At 41.4% G+C, this 16,340-nt stretch overlaps 2 protein-coding genes across 2 annotated transcripts; one reads left to right on the top strand and one right to left on the bottom strand.

The window, feature by feature from the left end:
* Window positions 1-367: 367 nt before the first annotated feature.
* slc26a6l1 (solute carrier family 26 member 6, like 1) lies at window positions 368-7,156 on the top strand. The gene is made up of 19 exons (XM_003454561.4): window positions 368-589; window positions 677-816; window positions 921-1,031; window positions 1,122-1,297; window positions 1,391-1,555; window positions 2,083-2,235; window positions 2,556-2,638; window positions 2,743-2,890; window positions 3,006-3,119; window positions 3,442-3,519; window positions 3,621-3,716; window positions 3,842-3,948; window positions 4,117-4,186; window positions 4,263-4,355; window positions 4,595-4,705; window positions 5,742-6,155; window positions 6,455-6,509; window positions 6,592-6,737; window positions 6,848-7,156. Exons 1-19 carry the CDS (start codon window positions 450-452, stop codon window positions 6,872-6,874), a joined length of 2,427 nt encoding a protein of 808 aa, XP_003454609.1. The 5' UTR covers window positions 368-449; the 3' UTR covers window positions 6,875-7,156.
* Window positions 7,069-15,189, bottom strand: p4htmb (prolyl 4-hydroxylase, transmembrane b). The gene is made up of 9 exons (XM_003454584.5): window positions 14,106-15,189; window positions 13,940-14,021; window positions 12,666-12,856; window positions 12,456-12,552; window positions 10,207-10,369; window positions 9,946-10,131; window positions 9,605-9,695; window positions 9,314-9,437; window positions 7,069-7,848 (listed from the first exon to the last, which is right to left on the bottom strand). The coding sequence occupies exons 1-9, from the start codon at window positions 14,442-14,444 to the stop codon at window positions 7,625-7,627; spliced, it is 1,497 nt and encodes a 498-aa protein (XP_003454632.1). The 5' UTR covers window positions 14,445-15,189; the 3' UTR covers window positions 7,069-7,624.
* Window positions 15,190-16,340: the final 1,151 nt, after the last annotated feature.

The following is a 16,340-nucleotide window of genomic DNA, read 5'->3' on the forward strand; positions in this document are numbered from 1 at the left end:
CCGTGTTCTCTTAAAGACCCAGTGTATACTGTGTGTGCACAAGCTTCAGAAATTAGACTTTCTGATAAAAAAAAAAAGACATAAAGCTTTAAAAGAACCCACATTTGATTTTGTCACTTTGTTCTGAGGAAGACTTCATTAAATAGTTACCAGGGTACGCTGGGTTTAAAATGACTGTTCATGGTTCATTAGCTTCAGTTTTGTTGCTGAATGGAAAAAATAAAACAACGTGAATGGAAACACATGATCACTGAGTTAACCTTTTTCTGCTTTCAGCGCACAATTACATCTTTTGCTTCATCAGGTCCGCCTGGCCGTAGTTAACCATTAGGCAATATGGTGTACATATGCAGATGCAGTTGCTGCTTCCACAACAGTGCTCTGGCATCTGCTTTTGGTTGCACGTTTGCAGTCAGAAAGAATCTTTGTACTTAGACAGAGTTAGACAGATGGAGTCAGCACGCAGATCTGGGAGATTCAGAGTGGAGAGGGATGTGCTTGATGAACTGAAACTGGAAGAAGTAACACAGAGGAAATCCTATGCTGATATCCACTCTTCTCTAAGTGAGCAGCTAAAGAATTCCTTAAGGTAAGGTCCTAAAGAATATCTGCCAGCAGCTCTACAGCACAAAGATTTTCACAGTTCTTCTTCTTGAATTCTTCAAATTCCTCCCAGATGCAACGTACCTTACCTCAAGCAAAGTATAGTGAGCAGACTGCCTGTGTTATACTGGCTCCCCAAGTACTCAGTCTGGGACTACGGCATGCCAGACCTCATCTCTGGGATTAGTGTGGGCATAATGCACCTGCCACAAGGTATGGGAATATTTTAGTATGACTTGCCAGTTGTATTCAAATAGCATAGCTCCTTAAACATACTTGTCTGTCAACTGGTGTAACAAAACATCTGCCATCTACAGGTATGGCATATGCATTACTGGCTTCTTTACCTCCTGTATTTGGCCTGTACTCATCACTCTACCCAGCACTGGTCTACTTCTTTTTTGGAACATCACGCCATGTTTCCATAGGTAATGATGCAAATGGGAGACATACACTGTGCCATGACAGCTGTGGTAATTGTTGTAATAACACGCGTTGCTATGTTTAATTGTGTTCAGGCACATTTACGGTGCTCAGCATCATGGTGGGTAGTGTGACAGAAAGACTTGCTCCGGATGTAGATTTCCAGAAAGCGAATGGGACCAACATCACTGCAGAGGTAGATGTGACTGCCAGGGACTCATACAGGGTGCAAGTGGCAGCAGCTACTACTGTGCTAGGAGGACTTATTCAGGTTTGCAAAACTGGAACATCTAAGAAAACAATAATTTTATTTTGCTATTACAGCTGCATTAACACATATGTACTGAAAATATCGCATTCGCAGGTGCTACTGGGTGTGGTAAAGTTTGGATTTGTGGGGACATATTTGTCTGAACCTCTGGTGCGAGCTTACACAACAGCTGCAGCTGCCCATGCTGTCGTAGCACAACTGAAGTACGTCCTTGGAGTTTCCCCTACGCGGTTTAGTGGTCCGCTGTCATTGGTGTATGTGAGTACTATGAAGTATTGTGAGTAAGTGCTCTCTGTGTTTCTGTTAATAAAACAGTCCTGACCTTATTCTTTTACATATGTTGGAACAACTTGAGTGTATGTGTTAAATCCCAGCATTGACACTCACAGAGGAGCTGCATATATACTCTCACTTAAAGAGCACAAATGCTTTTAGGGCTTTGTCTCTTTCATTTAGATGTCTTTTATGCATTTTTAAAGTAGGATTTTACTGATTTCACACATCCTAATCTGTTTTTGTTGCAGAGTACTAAAGCATGCATTGGAAAAAAGTATTTAAAACTACTGAGTGGTTCCAGAGTTAACTACAAGGCATGTGATAATCTGAAATCAGTTATCTGTCATAGTTCGATTTCAACCTATGCAGGCAATACAGCTTGTTAAAGACAGCATTCTGTACTCATGACTTAATATGAGCAAAATCAGTACAATGTCACTTTTATGTGTCTTTATATATATATATAGCTTAAATCTATAACCACCTCCTACTTTTAAAAACATTTTCAGACTCTGAAGGATGTTTGCTCTTTGCTGCCAAACACTCATCTTCCCACACTGCTGGTCAGCGCTGTGACTATAGTGCTTTTAATTGCAGCCAAGGAGCTCAACTCATTTCTCAGTTCAAAGCTGCCAGTTCCCATCCCAGTGGAGCTTATCACGGTAAGTTGACTGGAGGACACCCTCTCTGGCTGCTCTTTAGGTTATCACCTCTGTGCTCTGTGCTGATGTAGCGGTGCTGAAAAAGCACAGACACAGTGGAAAAAGAGCCGCTGACTCAGCACCACCATCAGGGCCTCTCTCTTTTTGCACTTCATGGCAAAAAAAATTTATATTTATGGCTAATAATTAAGTGCACATCATCTAATTAGTCATATGAATGACTGAATTTTAATGATTGATTTTAAAAGTAGACATATGCTGCAAAATTTAGCTTTGCACCTTTGTGTTTGTGACATTCGTGTTTGCTGTGATCACTTTAGATTGTGGCAGGGACACTGATATCCTCCTATGCCCACTTGAACACCAACTACACAATTTCAGTTGTTGGAGAAATTCCTAGTGGGTATGCATCTGACCTTATCTTCTACTGCTGTCATTTTGCTTAAGTTATTTTTCCAGCATGTTAGAACTAACTGGTTTCCTTCATATCCTCCACCTGTGCACCAGTTTAAGCTCCCCCAGTGTACCAGATGTGAGTCTTTTCGGAGAAGTTATCCGTGATGCTTTTGCACTGGCCATTGTTGGATACGCCATAACTATTTCCCTCGGAAAAACATTTGCACTAAAACATGGATACAAGGTGGACAGTAACCAGGTGAATTAGACCTCACAACAAATAATCCATGACCTTTTCTACATTCAGTAAAACTCAAAGTTATTTTCATCTGTTTCTATCCAAATTGTGTGTCTTTGTCTCCACCCTGTCACAGGAGCTTGTGGCGCTGGGTCTGAGTAATACAGTCGGAGGCTTCTTTCAGTGCTTCTCTGTCTGCTCCTCCATGTCTCGAAGTCTAATACAAGACACAACTGGGGGCAAAACACAAGTGAGTGAGCACCTGAAGTTAAAACTTTACACAGAGGCAGCCCAGAAATAAGCGTTACATAACAAACCAAAGTCATTCCAGAAAAGCACTGCATGTGCGAGAGATGTACAGCAAACTGGATACAAATGTGTCCTAGCTGAGTACCTTAACTTAAAAAAAAAGAATAGTAAACAGTAAATTTGACATTTATGACGTTTAGTTATTATGCAAACCAAAAGCTAAATAGAGACAAGAAGCAATAAAATAGTTGTTTGGGGACTGCTGAATGTTAGGAATATATGTGTTAGACACATGCTGTCATATCTTTGTGTTGTTTGTGCAGATGGCTGGAGTTGCCTCATCTCTAATTGTGTTAGTGACCATACTTAAACTTGGGACACTGTTCCAGGAACTGCCAAAGGTCTGATTGCGCTATGACCTGCCTGTCTTTACTGTTTTTATGATGCTTTACAGATTTTCTGCCATTTCTGACCATATTCCTGACTATTCTCATTGCTTTAGGCCGTCCTATCAGCAATTGTGTTTGTAAATTTGAAAGGGATGTTCAAGCAGTACTATGACATTGTTACACTGTGGAGGAGCAGCAAGATCGACCTGGTGAGAGGATAACAAATTATGATTGTGTATAATTTTAAATCATTCTCAAATGTAGCAGCTGTGACAGAGTTTCATAATGACTGTCACAGGAACAGGATAATGCAGTGTAACCCTGTGTCCTTTAGGTGGTTTGGTTGGTCACCTGGGTATCAACACTGCTCCTCAATCTGGATCTGGGTCTGGCAGCATCCGTCACCTTTGCTTTGTTTACGGTTATCTTCAGGACTCAGCTGTAAGACACCTCTCACCTCATCATAGCAGTTCACTCTGCAGTCTGTCAGTCGTGCTGTTTGTGAGATGCAGCATTAGGGACAAGATGTTAGACTGCAGGATTTGCCAGATTAGACAAAATGCTGTATGCAAACATAATGCGCACATGTGTTTTTATTCCTTTTCTCAGGCCGGCATACTCTGTTCTGGGAAATATTCCAGGTACAGAGCTCTATGTGGATATAGAAACGCACAGAGAGGTGAGACAGAAAGCCATGAGTAAAAGCTTGTCTCCCTTGACTGCCAAATAAATAATGATGTCTCTGTGTTTGACAGGCAAGAGGGATTCCAGGTGTTACTATATTCCGTTCGTCTGCTACAGTTTATTTCGCCAATGCTGATCTCTACCTGGAAGCCCTGAAAGAAAAGGTCTGTAAGAATGATATCAAGCCCACGACTGCAACTTGTGACTTTATCTCTTGAATAGTCTGATCATTCACTATTTTCTTGATCAATAATCAAATCATCTTGCACAGTGGAAAAAAAATGTATCAACAATATGACCCTGTCAGTCCCAATTCCAATCATTTAAAAAAAATTGTTCATGTTTCATGTTCTTAAATTAATGTTATCCTCATCCTATATTTTATTCTTCTTCCTGTTTTCAGAGCGGGCTTAACATCAGCAAAATGATTATCTACAAAAGGAGGCAGGAGGCTAAACAGAAACGAAGAGAAAGACGGGCTGAGAGACGGGCAAAGAGGCAGGCCAAGAGAGAGGTAATATGCAGAAAATGTTCAGTATCTTGTTCTCCTTTCAGCTGCTCTCTTTAGGGGTCACTGCAGCATCTCTTCTCGCCCACTGCATCTTCCTCTCTTATGCAAACCACATACATGTCATCTCTCACCACATCCAAAAGCCTCCTTTTTGGGCCTTTTTTCTTTTTCTCCGTCCTGGCAGCTCCACCTCAACATCCTTCTCCCAGTTTACCCAGTATATCTCCTCTCTAATTGTCCAAGGCAATAATCTGTTTGGTTTTTTAACTTTATTACCAAACCGTCTGACCTGTGATGTATTTATTAATCCTATTCATTAACATCACTCCCAATACAAATCTTATTATGGAACAGTGGCAGTCATATTTAAAGGAATACAGTGATTTTGACTGTTGCCTTACCAAAAGTTAATGGAAAAACTGATACATAATATGAGTCACACAGATTCGAAAGAGTGCAGGCAGGATGGAGGTGAATGTCAGAGGTGATTTGAGACAGAAGGTTAGCAGAAAAAGTGAGAAGGAAGGTTTAACAAGTAGTGAAACATGCTATGATGCACAGTTTGGAGCTGACAAAAAAGACAGGAGGCCAATTTATAGGTGGCAGAGCTGGAAATGATCACTGGAAGTGACCAGAATGGACAGGATTATATATAGTACATTAGAGGTACTGTTCTGGTTGAGAGGTATTGGAGACAAGGTAAGAGAGACAAGGTTGAGACGGTTTGGTGATGTCCATAGGAGGGATAGTCGATATACTGAACACAGTGTTGAGGATGGAGGTGCCAGGCAAAAGAAAAAGAGGAAGATCCATGGATATACTGAAGGAGGACATGTAGAGGGTTGGTGTAATAGAAGAGGATGCTACAGGTAGGGTGAGATGGAGACAGACGATCCACTGTGGTGACCTCTAAAGGGAGCAGTGGAAAGAATAATCATACATGTGGGCCATCAGTAGCCCAACTCCTCTAAACTTAAAACCCCAAAGGTGTACTTCACAGTTATATTAAAAATAATTTCCTTTATATCCAACTCCTAAGAGACGAGCACAGAGGGCAGCTAGAGAGCTTTCAGAGTTCTCTGTGGAGGAAGAGAGTGGCTGTTGGAGAGACACATCCATAGATGGGACCGTTACAGTGGAGGACGAGCCGGGTGGGACAGAGAGGGAAAACGGGACAGTGTTTGTCATCCCAACCACTCCCCGAACACTAGACGGTAGATGGGAATACCTCAAAGGAGGAGATCCAGATTGCACCAGCTTAGGATGGATGTCTGAGCTGCAGGATGGGGACACCACCACGCTGGGCTCGAGCAGTGAGGACACCTTGAGCCACGATCTTGAGCGGGTCTCTCTGGGTTCCCTGGGCAAATGGACCTGGGATATTCATTCCATCATTCTTGACCTCTCCACAGCTAACTTCATTGACACAGTGGCTATCAAGACCATGAAAAATGTGAGTGATAAGCTGGCAATTATTTCATGAGTGAAATACCCACACATTTTATGCTGTTTTAAAAGCTTGGAACAAAACCATAAGACTTTAAGATAATTCAGGGAACAACATTTTACAGCATTCAAGGTTGTTTTTAAACAGCAATGTCAAATATAGACACAGAGCAGCATACTTTTCGAATGCTGGTGTCTAAATTGCAATTTTCTGTAACAGATTCATACCTTGTCAGAGTAAAATTGACCCTGAAGATCCATTCTGATATAAATTACTGAAATAACAGAGGTTTATTATATCGACAGATTTTCCAGGACTTCAGTGAGATTGATGTAGATATCTACATGGCTGGTTGTCAAGGTAAGTGAATACTGCTGCTGCAGGTGTATTGTGCTGCACTTTATGGTGGTGATAATTCACTCATAGACTCTTTTGCTTGCAGCCTCTGTGGTGGAACAATTAGAGCATGGTGACTTCTTCTCTGAGAAAATAACAAAGAGACGTCTTTTTGCCTCCGTACACGACGCTGTGCTCCACTGTCTAAACCATCGTGGAGCGACGACCATCCCAACATATGAGCCGTCAGTGGTACGTCCAGCCAACATTCAGGTTTCATTTTCAAACACAACTTTCATCCGTCTGGGTATGGATATGTTATGGCTGACGATTAAATATTTAAAACACTTTTTTGATTACAGGAGCTGCCTACCAGCACGAAACTTTAAGGCCTTCATTCAAACTCATATGGAAAAACGTTGACTAGAAGGAATAATGAATTTATGCAATATCAATTTATTACTTTATGAGCTATCCCACTGTGTGATAAGGGTGTCTCCTTCAGTTTCTTGCTGACTTGATTCGATATTCATACAGTTTTTTTATTTAACTTATATAAAAGAAAGACTAGTGTTCAAGACAGAAGAGCTCACTTTATTTTATTCAATGTAGGAGAGTGAGAGTGCATTCAAAAATAAATACATAATAAATAAAATGGAATCTGGACAATATCTTGTGCATTTCATGTATTGTGCATTCCACATGGAAAAGGTACCGATGAATTCAAGGGAGAAAAAGGCAACATGCATCACACTGACAGTGTGTGAGCCTGTTTTTTGGTAATGGCTGCAGTAACAAGGTAGGACACTGAAAGGTTTTTGTTTTCAGTTTTCAAGTGCAATTGTTGCACATCTGACGCATGCAAAGAAAAGCTTTTTAAATTGCAACTCCTTGACTGTGTTTCTAGTGCAATACTTCTAACACATGAGGTTTTGGTAGATAAAAATAACAGGATAGCAATATCCAAGCAAAAAAATATAACAACAAAACATCTCTTTACTGTTGCATAAACCCACTGTGACCTCATTCCCTGAATAAATCTTGTCTCTACATACTGGCCACAAAGGGTGTTACCAAAAACATTGTGCACAGGACTGAGGAAGGCTGGGATTTTTTATTTGTATTATTTGGCAGATGAGCTACAAGTCTTGATGGATGCTGGGACTCTGTATTCCTGTGTTCATAGTCAGATCTTCATCATCACCTTCTTCCTCTTCTGGCTGTTGTGACACCAACTGCTGGTAGCGAGCCTGCCTCTGGTAATCCGGATCAATGTTGATCCATTTATTGGCAACCCACTTAGTGCCATGGGTGACCATACAACCGCCATGCAGAGCGTATTCATCCTGTTCCCCCACCCAACCTAATGAGAAAAAATGTGTTTTTTTTTCCTTTTACTAAAAACATCCTTTAATTATTTTAATTTAAAAATCAAATTTACATTAAAATACTGACACTTTGGTGGCAACCAGAGAATTTTGCAGTTCAGATTAGAAGTATTTATCACTGTATTAACATGAATTTTTAAATCTACATTCTTAGGCTCCAAAACTTCAGTTCTAATATCTTCTTGATCTCATTTAACTTTTATTCATGTAAACAACTATTTGATCAACTATCAGGACTGTACAGATGTCCATTATTTTTTCATCTACTTCTACCTAATGGCACCAACTCTGGTAAAGACATTCATGAATGCCTGACACTGTATCTACTGTATCCTTAACTTTGATCTAACACCACCATGAGGTATATGTCTCATATATATGTTTCTATGACAACAAACCAACCAATCATATACCAGAATTAACCATCAGTACCAACAGCCTCTATTCACTGTTTAGTCTCAAAAGTTATCATGCAAATCTAACATTGTAAACATGTTAACACTGTTGGTATGCACTCATTTCCAAGAACTACTGAGTCTATGTAAGCTATGAGGATGGATTTTTAGGCTTATTTAACACTTACTAAGATTATTTTTAAAACAAAAAAGCAAATTACACATCGAGACTCATTCGCTAATGTTCACAGAAACTTATTTACCCTGCACAAAACTGCTGAATTCACAAATGTGTGCACTGTCCAATTTTATTCACATCACCATGCAAATGCTTGTGAATTTGAATCAATTTAAATCAACAGTCCAGTGGAATCTGCATACTATGTGTATATTACAAATTTCCCTTTATATAGAAGCATGTTTACCTTGACGTGAGTAGGTGAAAGCGGGACAATGCTGTAAGATAGAAGCTTGCACTACTAAGGCAAAAAAACCAGGAGAATGCCTCATTCAAGAAAGTGATACAGTAGTGCCCAAGAAAGAAGCCAAAAAAGAGCAGCTTTCCAAAGTGTTTCCATGAGTGTGACAATAGTTTATAATAAATGAATAAAAACACGGCGCTAAAATAATGGGCCTGAGACCCTCACTGTGGATCAAGTTAAAAAAGAAGTTTGGACATCAAAGTTAAGGAAAAAACATTAATATTAACAACAAATATTAATTTGATTACTTAATCAATCATTATTAGTAGGGTAGTAGTAAAAATAGTAAGCAGTAGTAGTAGTATTTTTAAGATGTATATTTAAATTCTGTGAGATCAGATCTTTGTCATTTGTTCATATTGTGGTCTGAGCCATTTCTAAATTTGTTCAGAGTACAAACAAAATCAGGTACAAAAACTACAAATTTATGTACCTGCACTGTTTATGAATGAGGTCATTCATAACCATTGTATTTGAATGTTGGTACTCGATGTGTGTACTGGAAATACGTAATGAAAATAATTGGCACTTTTTTACTGGAAATTTGTCTTTCATTTACCCACCTCTTCCATCAGACAGGTAGTTATACCAGAAAACAGCGGTCCCTTTGGTCGGCTTCACCCTCAGGTTACTTTTGTCACAATTCCTTCTGGTGTCCAAAAGATCCACGTCATTCTGTATGAGAGACTGAAACACACGTTCAAAATCAGTCACATAGCTTGCCTGATGTCAGACTCATGCAGCTGCTGACATATGTGTGAGTCGCCACAGTTATGAAACACATGCGCAGAATGTACACAATACATTTGCAGGACACTTTGCACACATTTCCTGACCCAGACACTATTACGCACCACTTCATCATAGGTCCTGTTGTCTGCCACTGGGAATGCGGTCTCCCCGCCCCCATCAACAGAATTCAGGTAGAAGAGAACTGTGATGTACCTAAGTGTGCAACACAGATTTAAATTGACACACACACATGTATAGTGCAAGCAAACAGCACACAAACACACACATAAACAACAAGCATGCACAATTTTTTCCAAGATAATGTTGAGTCACACAAACTAGCATGCCAGCTGTCACAATGGAGCAACAGTGAGTAGTTCAGTAATGATGTCAGACAGATGAATTCATATGTGAACAAATGTGGATATATATTTGTTAAGGAGTGCTGCTTCTAGGTTCTCACCTGCAAGACGTTTCAAAAGGAGTAGAAGCATTTGCAGCAAGGCGTGTGTGTGTACAGGCTGTTTCAGGGTAGACCGGGCCACTGTCGTGGTGGGCATGGTAATGCCCCCCCTCCTCATAGCGAACCACCTGAAGAGGTTCACTAAGATCCACTAATGTGGGTGGGAGTCGAGTGAGGCGAATCACCCTTTGACAAGTGAAAGGAAACGTTTTAAATAAATGTAAGCACAGGATGAATCCCAGTAACAGTTGTCTTTCTTACCTCTCTTTGATGTCTTGGAGGACCTGGTGTGCTCCTTTGCCCTGGTACAACCACGTGTGTCTGCTGTTCCTCACCAGCTGACTCCTTTTCACCCCACGCTGCAACAGGAAGCGCTGGAAAGCATCGTTGCTCAGAAGCCTAAACTCTTCTAGACTCAGCAAACCTACCCAAAGTATGAGGATGTACAGTCATGTGAACATTTTCAGAGTTCTATGCACCGCACGATTTACTAGCTCGTAGAACATCCTGCAACAGCAATAACTTGAAGCAATTGTTTTCTGCAGTGCCTCACATTGTTGTGGCAGAATTCTCTACACTCTTCTTAGTAATGTAGCTTCAGTTAACTGAGGTTTGTTGGAATTTGTTTTTGCACAGCTCTCCTGAGGCCTCTGTTACCTCCAGATCCTCTGGACTTTGACTGAACGATTGCAAGATCTTAATTCTTTTCTTTAACAGCCGTCCTTTTGTAGATTTGTTGGTGTAAGTGAGATCATTATCCTGTTGCATGACTCAGTATCAGCCAAGCTTTGGCTTTGGACAGATGGCCTCACATTAACACACCTGTCATGGTTCATGGGTCGATGACCCACTGTGTTGAGCTTTGTCGGTTTAGTGAAGTGGTTTATATTCTAGTTCTGAACAGTTTCATCCTTATCCATGTTTCTATTTCAGTTCCTTGGTTAATGTTAGTCCATTTTGTGATCCCCGTCTCCCGAGTCATGTCCCTGTGTCTGTCTGGTCCCTGTGTTCTGCCTCCCTGTCTGTCTGTGCTCCCTATCTTGTCTAGTTAATACAGCTGTAGTGTGGCTCTGTGTGCTTTCCCCTTTCCTGTTCCCATTTTTCTCTCTCTACGTTCCATCTTTGTCTCCTCAGTCCCAGGGTCAAGTTCACATGTGTTAGTCTGAGTCTGTTTGTGTGTGTTGGTGATATTTCCTGTCTTACTTTGATAGTCTGTTGTCCAGTGTGCATTATGTATAGATTTCTGCCTCGTTAGTCAAATTTAGTTCACCTGTGTTCCATCTCCCTAATTACCTCATGTGTGTATTTAGCCCTCATTTTTCTTCAATTCGCTGTTGTGTCCTTATCATACATGCCCTAATGTTATGGCTCTCTGTTAGTCAGCATTAGTTCCTTCCAGTTTGTTTTTTTCTAGCGCAAGCTCTATCCTGATCTGTTTTATATTTTGTTAAATCTGCCTTTTGCCAGCTGATAAAGATGTGTTTTCAGATAAGTCTGTCTGCCGAGTCCTGCACTTGTCTCTATATGCTGCCTGTTGCAAACCTTCCCATGACAACACCTGAATGCTCCAGATCTGCAATCTGCCAAAACCTCTGCTTTTACAGAGATGGTTGGACTTGCTGATGATCACTTGTGGTGTGATTGAGACACGGCGGGTCCATAGATCGTTGTTCAGACCCAAATTTAATACACGTGGCTGCAGCTCACAGCTGGCAGCCGCATATGCATCACACCACATTCCACACAACTTACAACTCTTGCTTCCCTGTGTTTTAACACGGCGGGCGTGATTGCGGATGCTGTGCAGTTGCGTCCGCACGGCACCGCAGACCACGCCCCACCACAGACCCCCATTGCCCGATTGAGACTGGGGAGCCACCCGGCCAAACCTACTCCCCCCCAACCGGCGACAGGGCCGTGTCCCTTCTGGAGGCCGCCCATGCCTCCAGCGGTGGCGGCGACACTGGTCTGGAGGCTGTGCAGACACACGGATTGTGATTTCGGATGCCGTGCAGGTGCATCCGCACGGCACCGCAGACCACGCCCACCAAATCACTTAATCAACACATCTGATTGGCAGCACTTTTCTGCTAGTTACGTGCTTAAATGCCTCTTTAACTCTCTTTAATGTTTAAATAGAGCTGAATATGTGATTAAGATTCTTATCACATCATTGTTACTAGCATGGACATATAGCACTGAAACCTTTTTAACTGGAAAATAAATTAAATGTATAGCAGAAGGTAAGTAAGTTTAGTTACCAGCTAAATTTTTTTCAAAATTATCCATACATACATTATTTTTGTAAGGAGGTAATTACTGTGGCCTTGAGAGCTCAAAAGCACTGCAGCCTATGAAAATAACAGCAAATCATGTGAAGGGCTGCACTGAGACACACGAGATAAAGATGCAAGGTAAAGTGAATTCTCAGTGGAAAATTAGAATACACATTACCGTGCATTTTTTTTACAAGGTCTTGGTGGAAATGATTAATTAAGTTAATTTCTTACCATTGCCATCCTTGTCAGCTTTGAGCCCAGCATAAATTTCTTGCAGATTCTCTGGTGTGAGCCAGATGCCATCTCTCACTCGAGAATGAGTCAGTATCTGGTGGAGTCAGTGTTTAAGATGGAATGAGTTAGAGACCTCTGAAGCAAAAAGTAACAAAAAAATACTTCAGGTTGCACACTATGCCTCTCAGTCCACAAACTGACATACACCTCATGGAGCTGCAATTGTCCATCCTGGTTGATATCTAGAAGGTTAAAGATCTCCTCTGGGCTAAGATTGAGCTCCCTGGCCAGCTCCTCCTGACCATCTTGTACCATTAACTGGCTCTCCATTAGACCCTTCAGCTGGGCAAGCTGCATCACCACACGGCACTCATCCTCAGACAGAAACCCCGGGATCTCTGCAGAAACACAAAAAGTAAGAAACACTACGGAGGAAATTGAGACAGCATTATCTGTCTGATTCTTCATCTTTTTTATACTAATGGGGTAGCTTAGAAAGTGTGGTAGGAAGGGTCATCTACCAATTGGTTAGGAAGGCCAGTCAGAAGGTTGGTGGATCGAGCCGCATAATTCAAAGAATCCTTGAGCAAGAACCCTGAATTTCCTGCATTAAATCGTAGTATGCACATGAATGTTAGAAAACAGTGGTTAGGTATAGATAAAAGCACTGTATGAGTGTGAATGTGATTGGGTGAATGAGACCGGTAAAAGAAAAACACTTTGAGTCCTCAAATTGAGTAGAATGATGCCATACAAGTACCACTCTATAATGTCAGGCTACATTCCTCAGGCTGGAATTAACCATTGGTTTAAATCAGTTGTTGATTGATTTAAAAGTTGGACTTGTTGACTTTCGGAAATTCTGAATATTGCGTCTCACATTTTCAAAATTTACTTGATTAAGGAAAAAAACATAACTATCAGATTAATTTAAATTTCAAATATTGTCAAACCAAAGTTCAGTTAGTGTCCAGCTGACCTACAGCAAATCTATTTATATCAACCTTGAGTCAGCTCTTTAAAATCTGCAGGAAATCGCATTACTTATAAAAACAAAACAAAACATGTGAATAGATCAGGAAGCAATCCAAATGACTACAGGCCTACATTTTTCCCCACTTTATAATATTTGTAAAGCATCCTCACTGCAAGCTGTGCACTGATGCATTATGTTCTTCAGGTACAGATGCATTTCTGCCGTTTACCCAGTCAGCTGTGAGACCCTAATTGCATCACATGTGCAATGGACCGACTTTGAATAGAGCAGTTGCCTTAGGACTTACTTGCCTATTTTGTGAAGTCCCGGATGATCTTAGCACAATACACATCTACTCAGCCCAGTCTGGGTTATGTTAAGGTAAAGTAGAGCCAAGTGTAAGCTGCAGCACTTCTTTTTTTTCTTCCCCTTTTGGGCATTTGAGGCTGATCTGACGCGCTTCATTTTTATTTTCTTTTAGCTACATGGCTGTGCAGCCTCTTACCAAAAAGAAGCGGTTTCAGGCTCAAAGTCCTCATCTCGTGAAGTCTCCCTGACACCAGTGACACCTTCTGGACATGTCCCACCTGAAAGGGAAATCAAAGGCGTGTGAGAGGATGACAGAAGGAGCGATGCATCATCATCATCCTCAAGTACTCACCCTAACTCACCCTTATTCCCTCTATCCGTGGCAGGGAAATATCGCGCTGAAACTCGTCTTTCGATGGCGGACGTCGCGATTCGGGGCGCTGGTGGCTGCTGCTGGGAGCATCACGACTTCGGCTCGCGTCTTCCTGCCCACTGTTGTAGTGCACGTAGAAAAGCAGCGCGATCACGTTAATGATGTAAACATGAAAAAACACCATCACTACCACAAAGTAGGAGCGGGAGCACACGCTGCTCTTGTGGCAGGAGAGGCGCTCGCACGGCTGACGAAGCGGCAAGGTCGCGCTCCCGGACGGAGACGTGTCCTCGGCAGCAGCATCTTGGGTTTCCTGGTTGTCAGTCATCTTGGCTGGAGGAGTTGTTGGGTCCTCGGCAGCCAAAGTCCATCTGTTTAATCAGGCGACGAGATAAACCTTTTATGTGTCCCCAGAAGTAGCAGATGTGCCGAGTGACCGATGTCTAGTTTGATTACATTTAAAAAGAGAGAAAATCCTTAAAGAGCTCCAGTTTTCTTTTTTCTTCCCCTGGAGAAAATTAACCAAAATCCTTGCGCATTTTGAAAAAAAAAAGGACCCCTGATTGAAAATACAGCTCTTCTTTTCTGAGCCTAGAAGTCAGCTATGAACGGAATTGTGTGAGTATGTTTTATTGTGCAGATAGCAGCGCTGCAGCCTCGGACAGTCTTGTTTACACTGCAGCAGTCCCAGTCAGCAAAGCGCACTGCGCATCCCAAAGCACTGCGAAACTCATCTCACACACGCGGTCCGTAAAGCTGACCCCGCATCGACTGAAACCGACGAAATCCGTCAACAACAAAAAAAGAAAAAAATCTGCTTTATTTCGACTGCAAATAAGAAATCTGCGATCTTATTTACACGCCGTAACTCCCCGCTGACAGCAACAGCGTGTGCAGTGTGCAATGCTGACCTCTGGCGACCTGCGGCAATAACACGTCCCCGTCTTTAAGATCTCCACACAGTGCGGTGCAGGGCCTCTACTTACAAAAAGTCCAGCGTTTATTTGCTCGTCTCAATATGTTAGGTGGTTAAATGTTGAATGTATTGTAATGGTTTTAATAAAGTTTTGTTTTGAATGGACTGTCATTTATCCTAAACCTGGATGTCTGATCAAGCAATCATTCCCAACTTCATTGGGATAAGATGCTCAGTTTTCCAAAAAATAATTAAGTAAATAAATAAGTAATACGAACATTTATTGAACATCCTAATAATTAATGTATTGAATGAATGGATATTTAGCTTTTGTACTTATGCCAACTAGTCACTTCCTGCTGCCATCTTTGTTTGGTTCAAAGAGTTACAACCTGGAGAGCAGGTAAGTTTGTCTTTATTGTGCACCCAGCTCAGTATTTCTGCTCCAGGTTAATAGAGAAGTTTTCAAAGTTTTATACGAAGTTTTACAAATAAATAAATGAAAAAACATTGTCTGGGGCAATGGGTGTGGTATGTATGGAAGCTTGTTTTCCCCACTACCCCCCCCCCCCCCTCCTAATGCTATCCGTAACTCGAAATTTCGAGTTATTAACTGGATATGGATCGCATTTTTTTTAGTGGCGGAAACAAGCTTCCATACATGGGTGTAGGGATGGAGGACATGCAGAGGGTTGGTGTAACAGAGGAGGATGCTAGTGAGTGACCCCTAACAGAGCAAAGAAGAAGAAGAAAATGCTTGTAGTAGTAAAAGTAGTTTTAATTTGAAGTAGCAGTAGGCCCATCATTTGAAAACAGTTTTGAAAGTATAGTACTTTGATTCAAAATATTACTAAGGCAGTAAAATGGGATAATTTCTTTTCTCATGGACACAAATGTATATAAGAATCAATGTATGTATAGTACGTATAGAATAGCAGGTTCTGCAGAAAAATTGAAGATTCAATTGTTGTTGGTGGTGAACGGTAGATTATTTATTATATGTTCTAATTGGTTATTTGTAGTCTATTATATTGTAGCGGGTCAGGGCTGTTCTGGGGTTTTTGTTATTATAGTTCTGTTTACTGTTGTCATGTGATGAGTGACGCGCTCTCTCGGCGACTGTTTTTCCGGTGAGAGAGCGCCTTTTTTGTTGTTTATGTTGTTGCCGCGCTGAGGAGAGAGGTAGCGGCAGTGTTCTGGGCCGGTTATAAAATAAACGGGTGCTCCCAAAGAAACCTTTGTCTCCTCCGTGACTGAGCTCGCCACATTGGTGTCAGAAGTGGGATTGCTCACCCTCGCCATAATGGA

Source organism: Oreochromis niloticus, linkage group LG5 (genome assembly GCF_001858045.2).
Source record: "Oreochromis niloticus isolate F11D_XX linkage group LG5, O_niloticus_UMD_NMBU, whole genome shotgun sequence".
NCBI lineage: Eukaryota > Metazoa > Chordata > Actinopteri > Cichliformes > Cichlidae > Oreochromis > Oreochromis niloticus.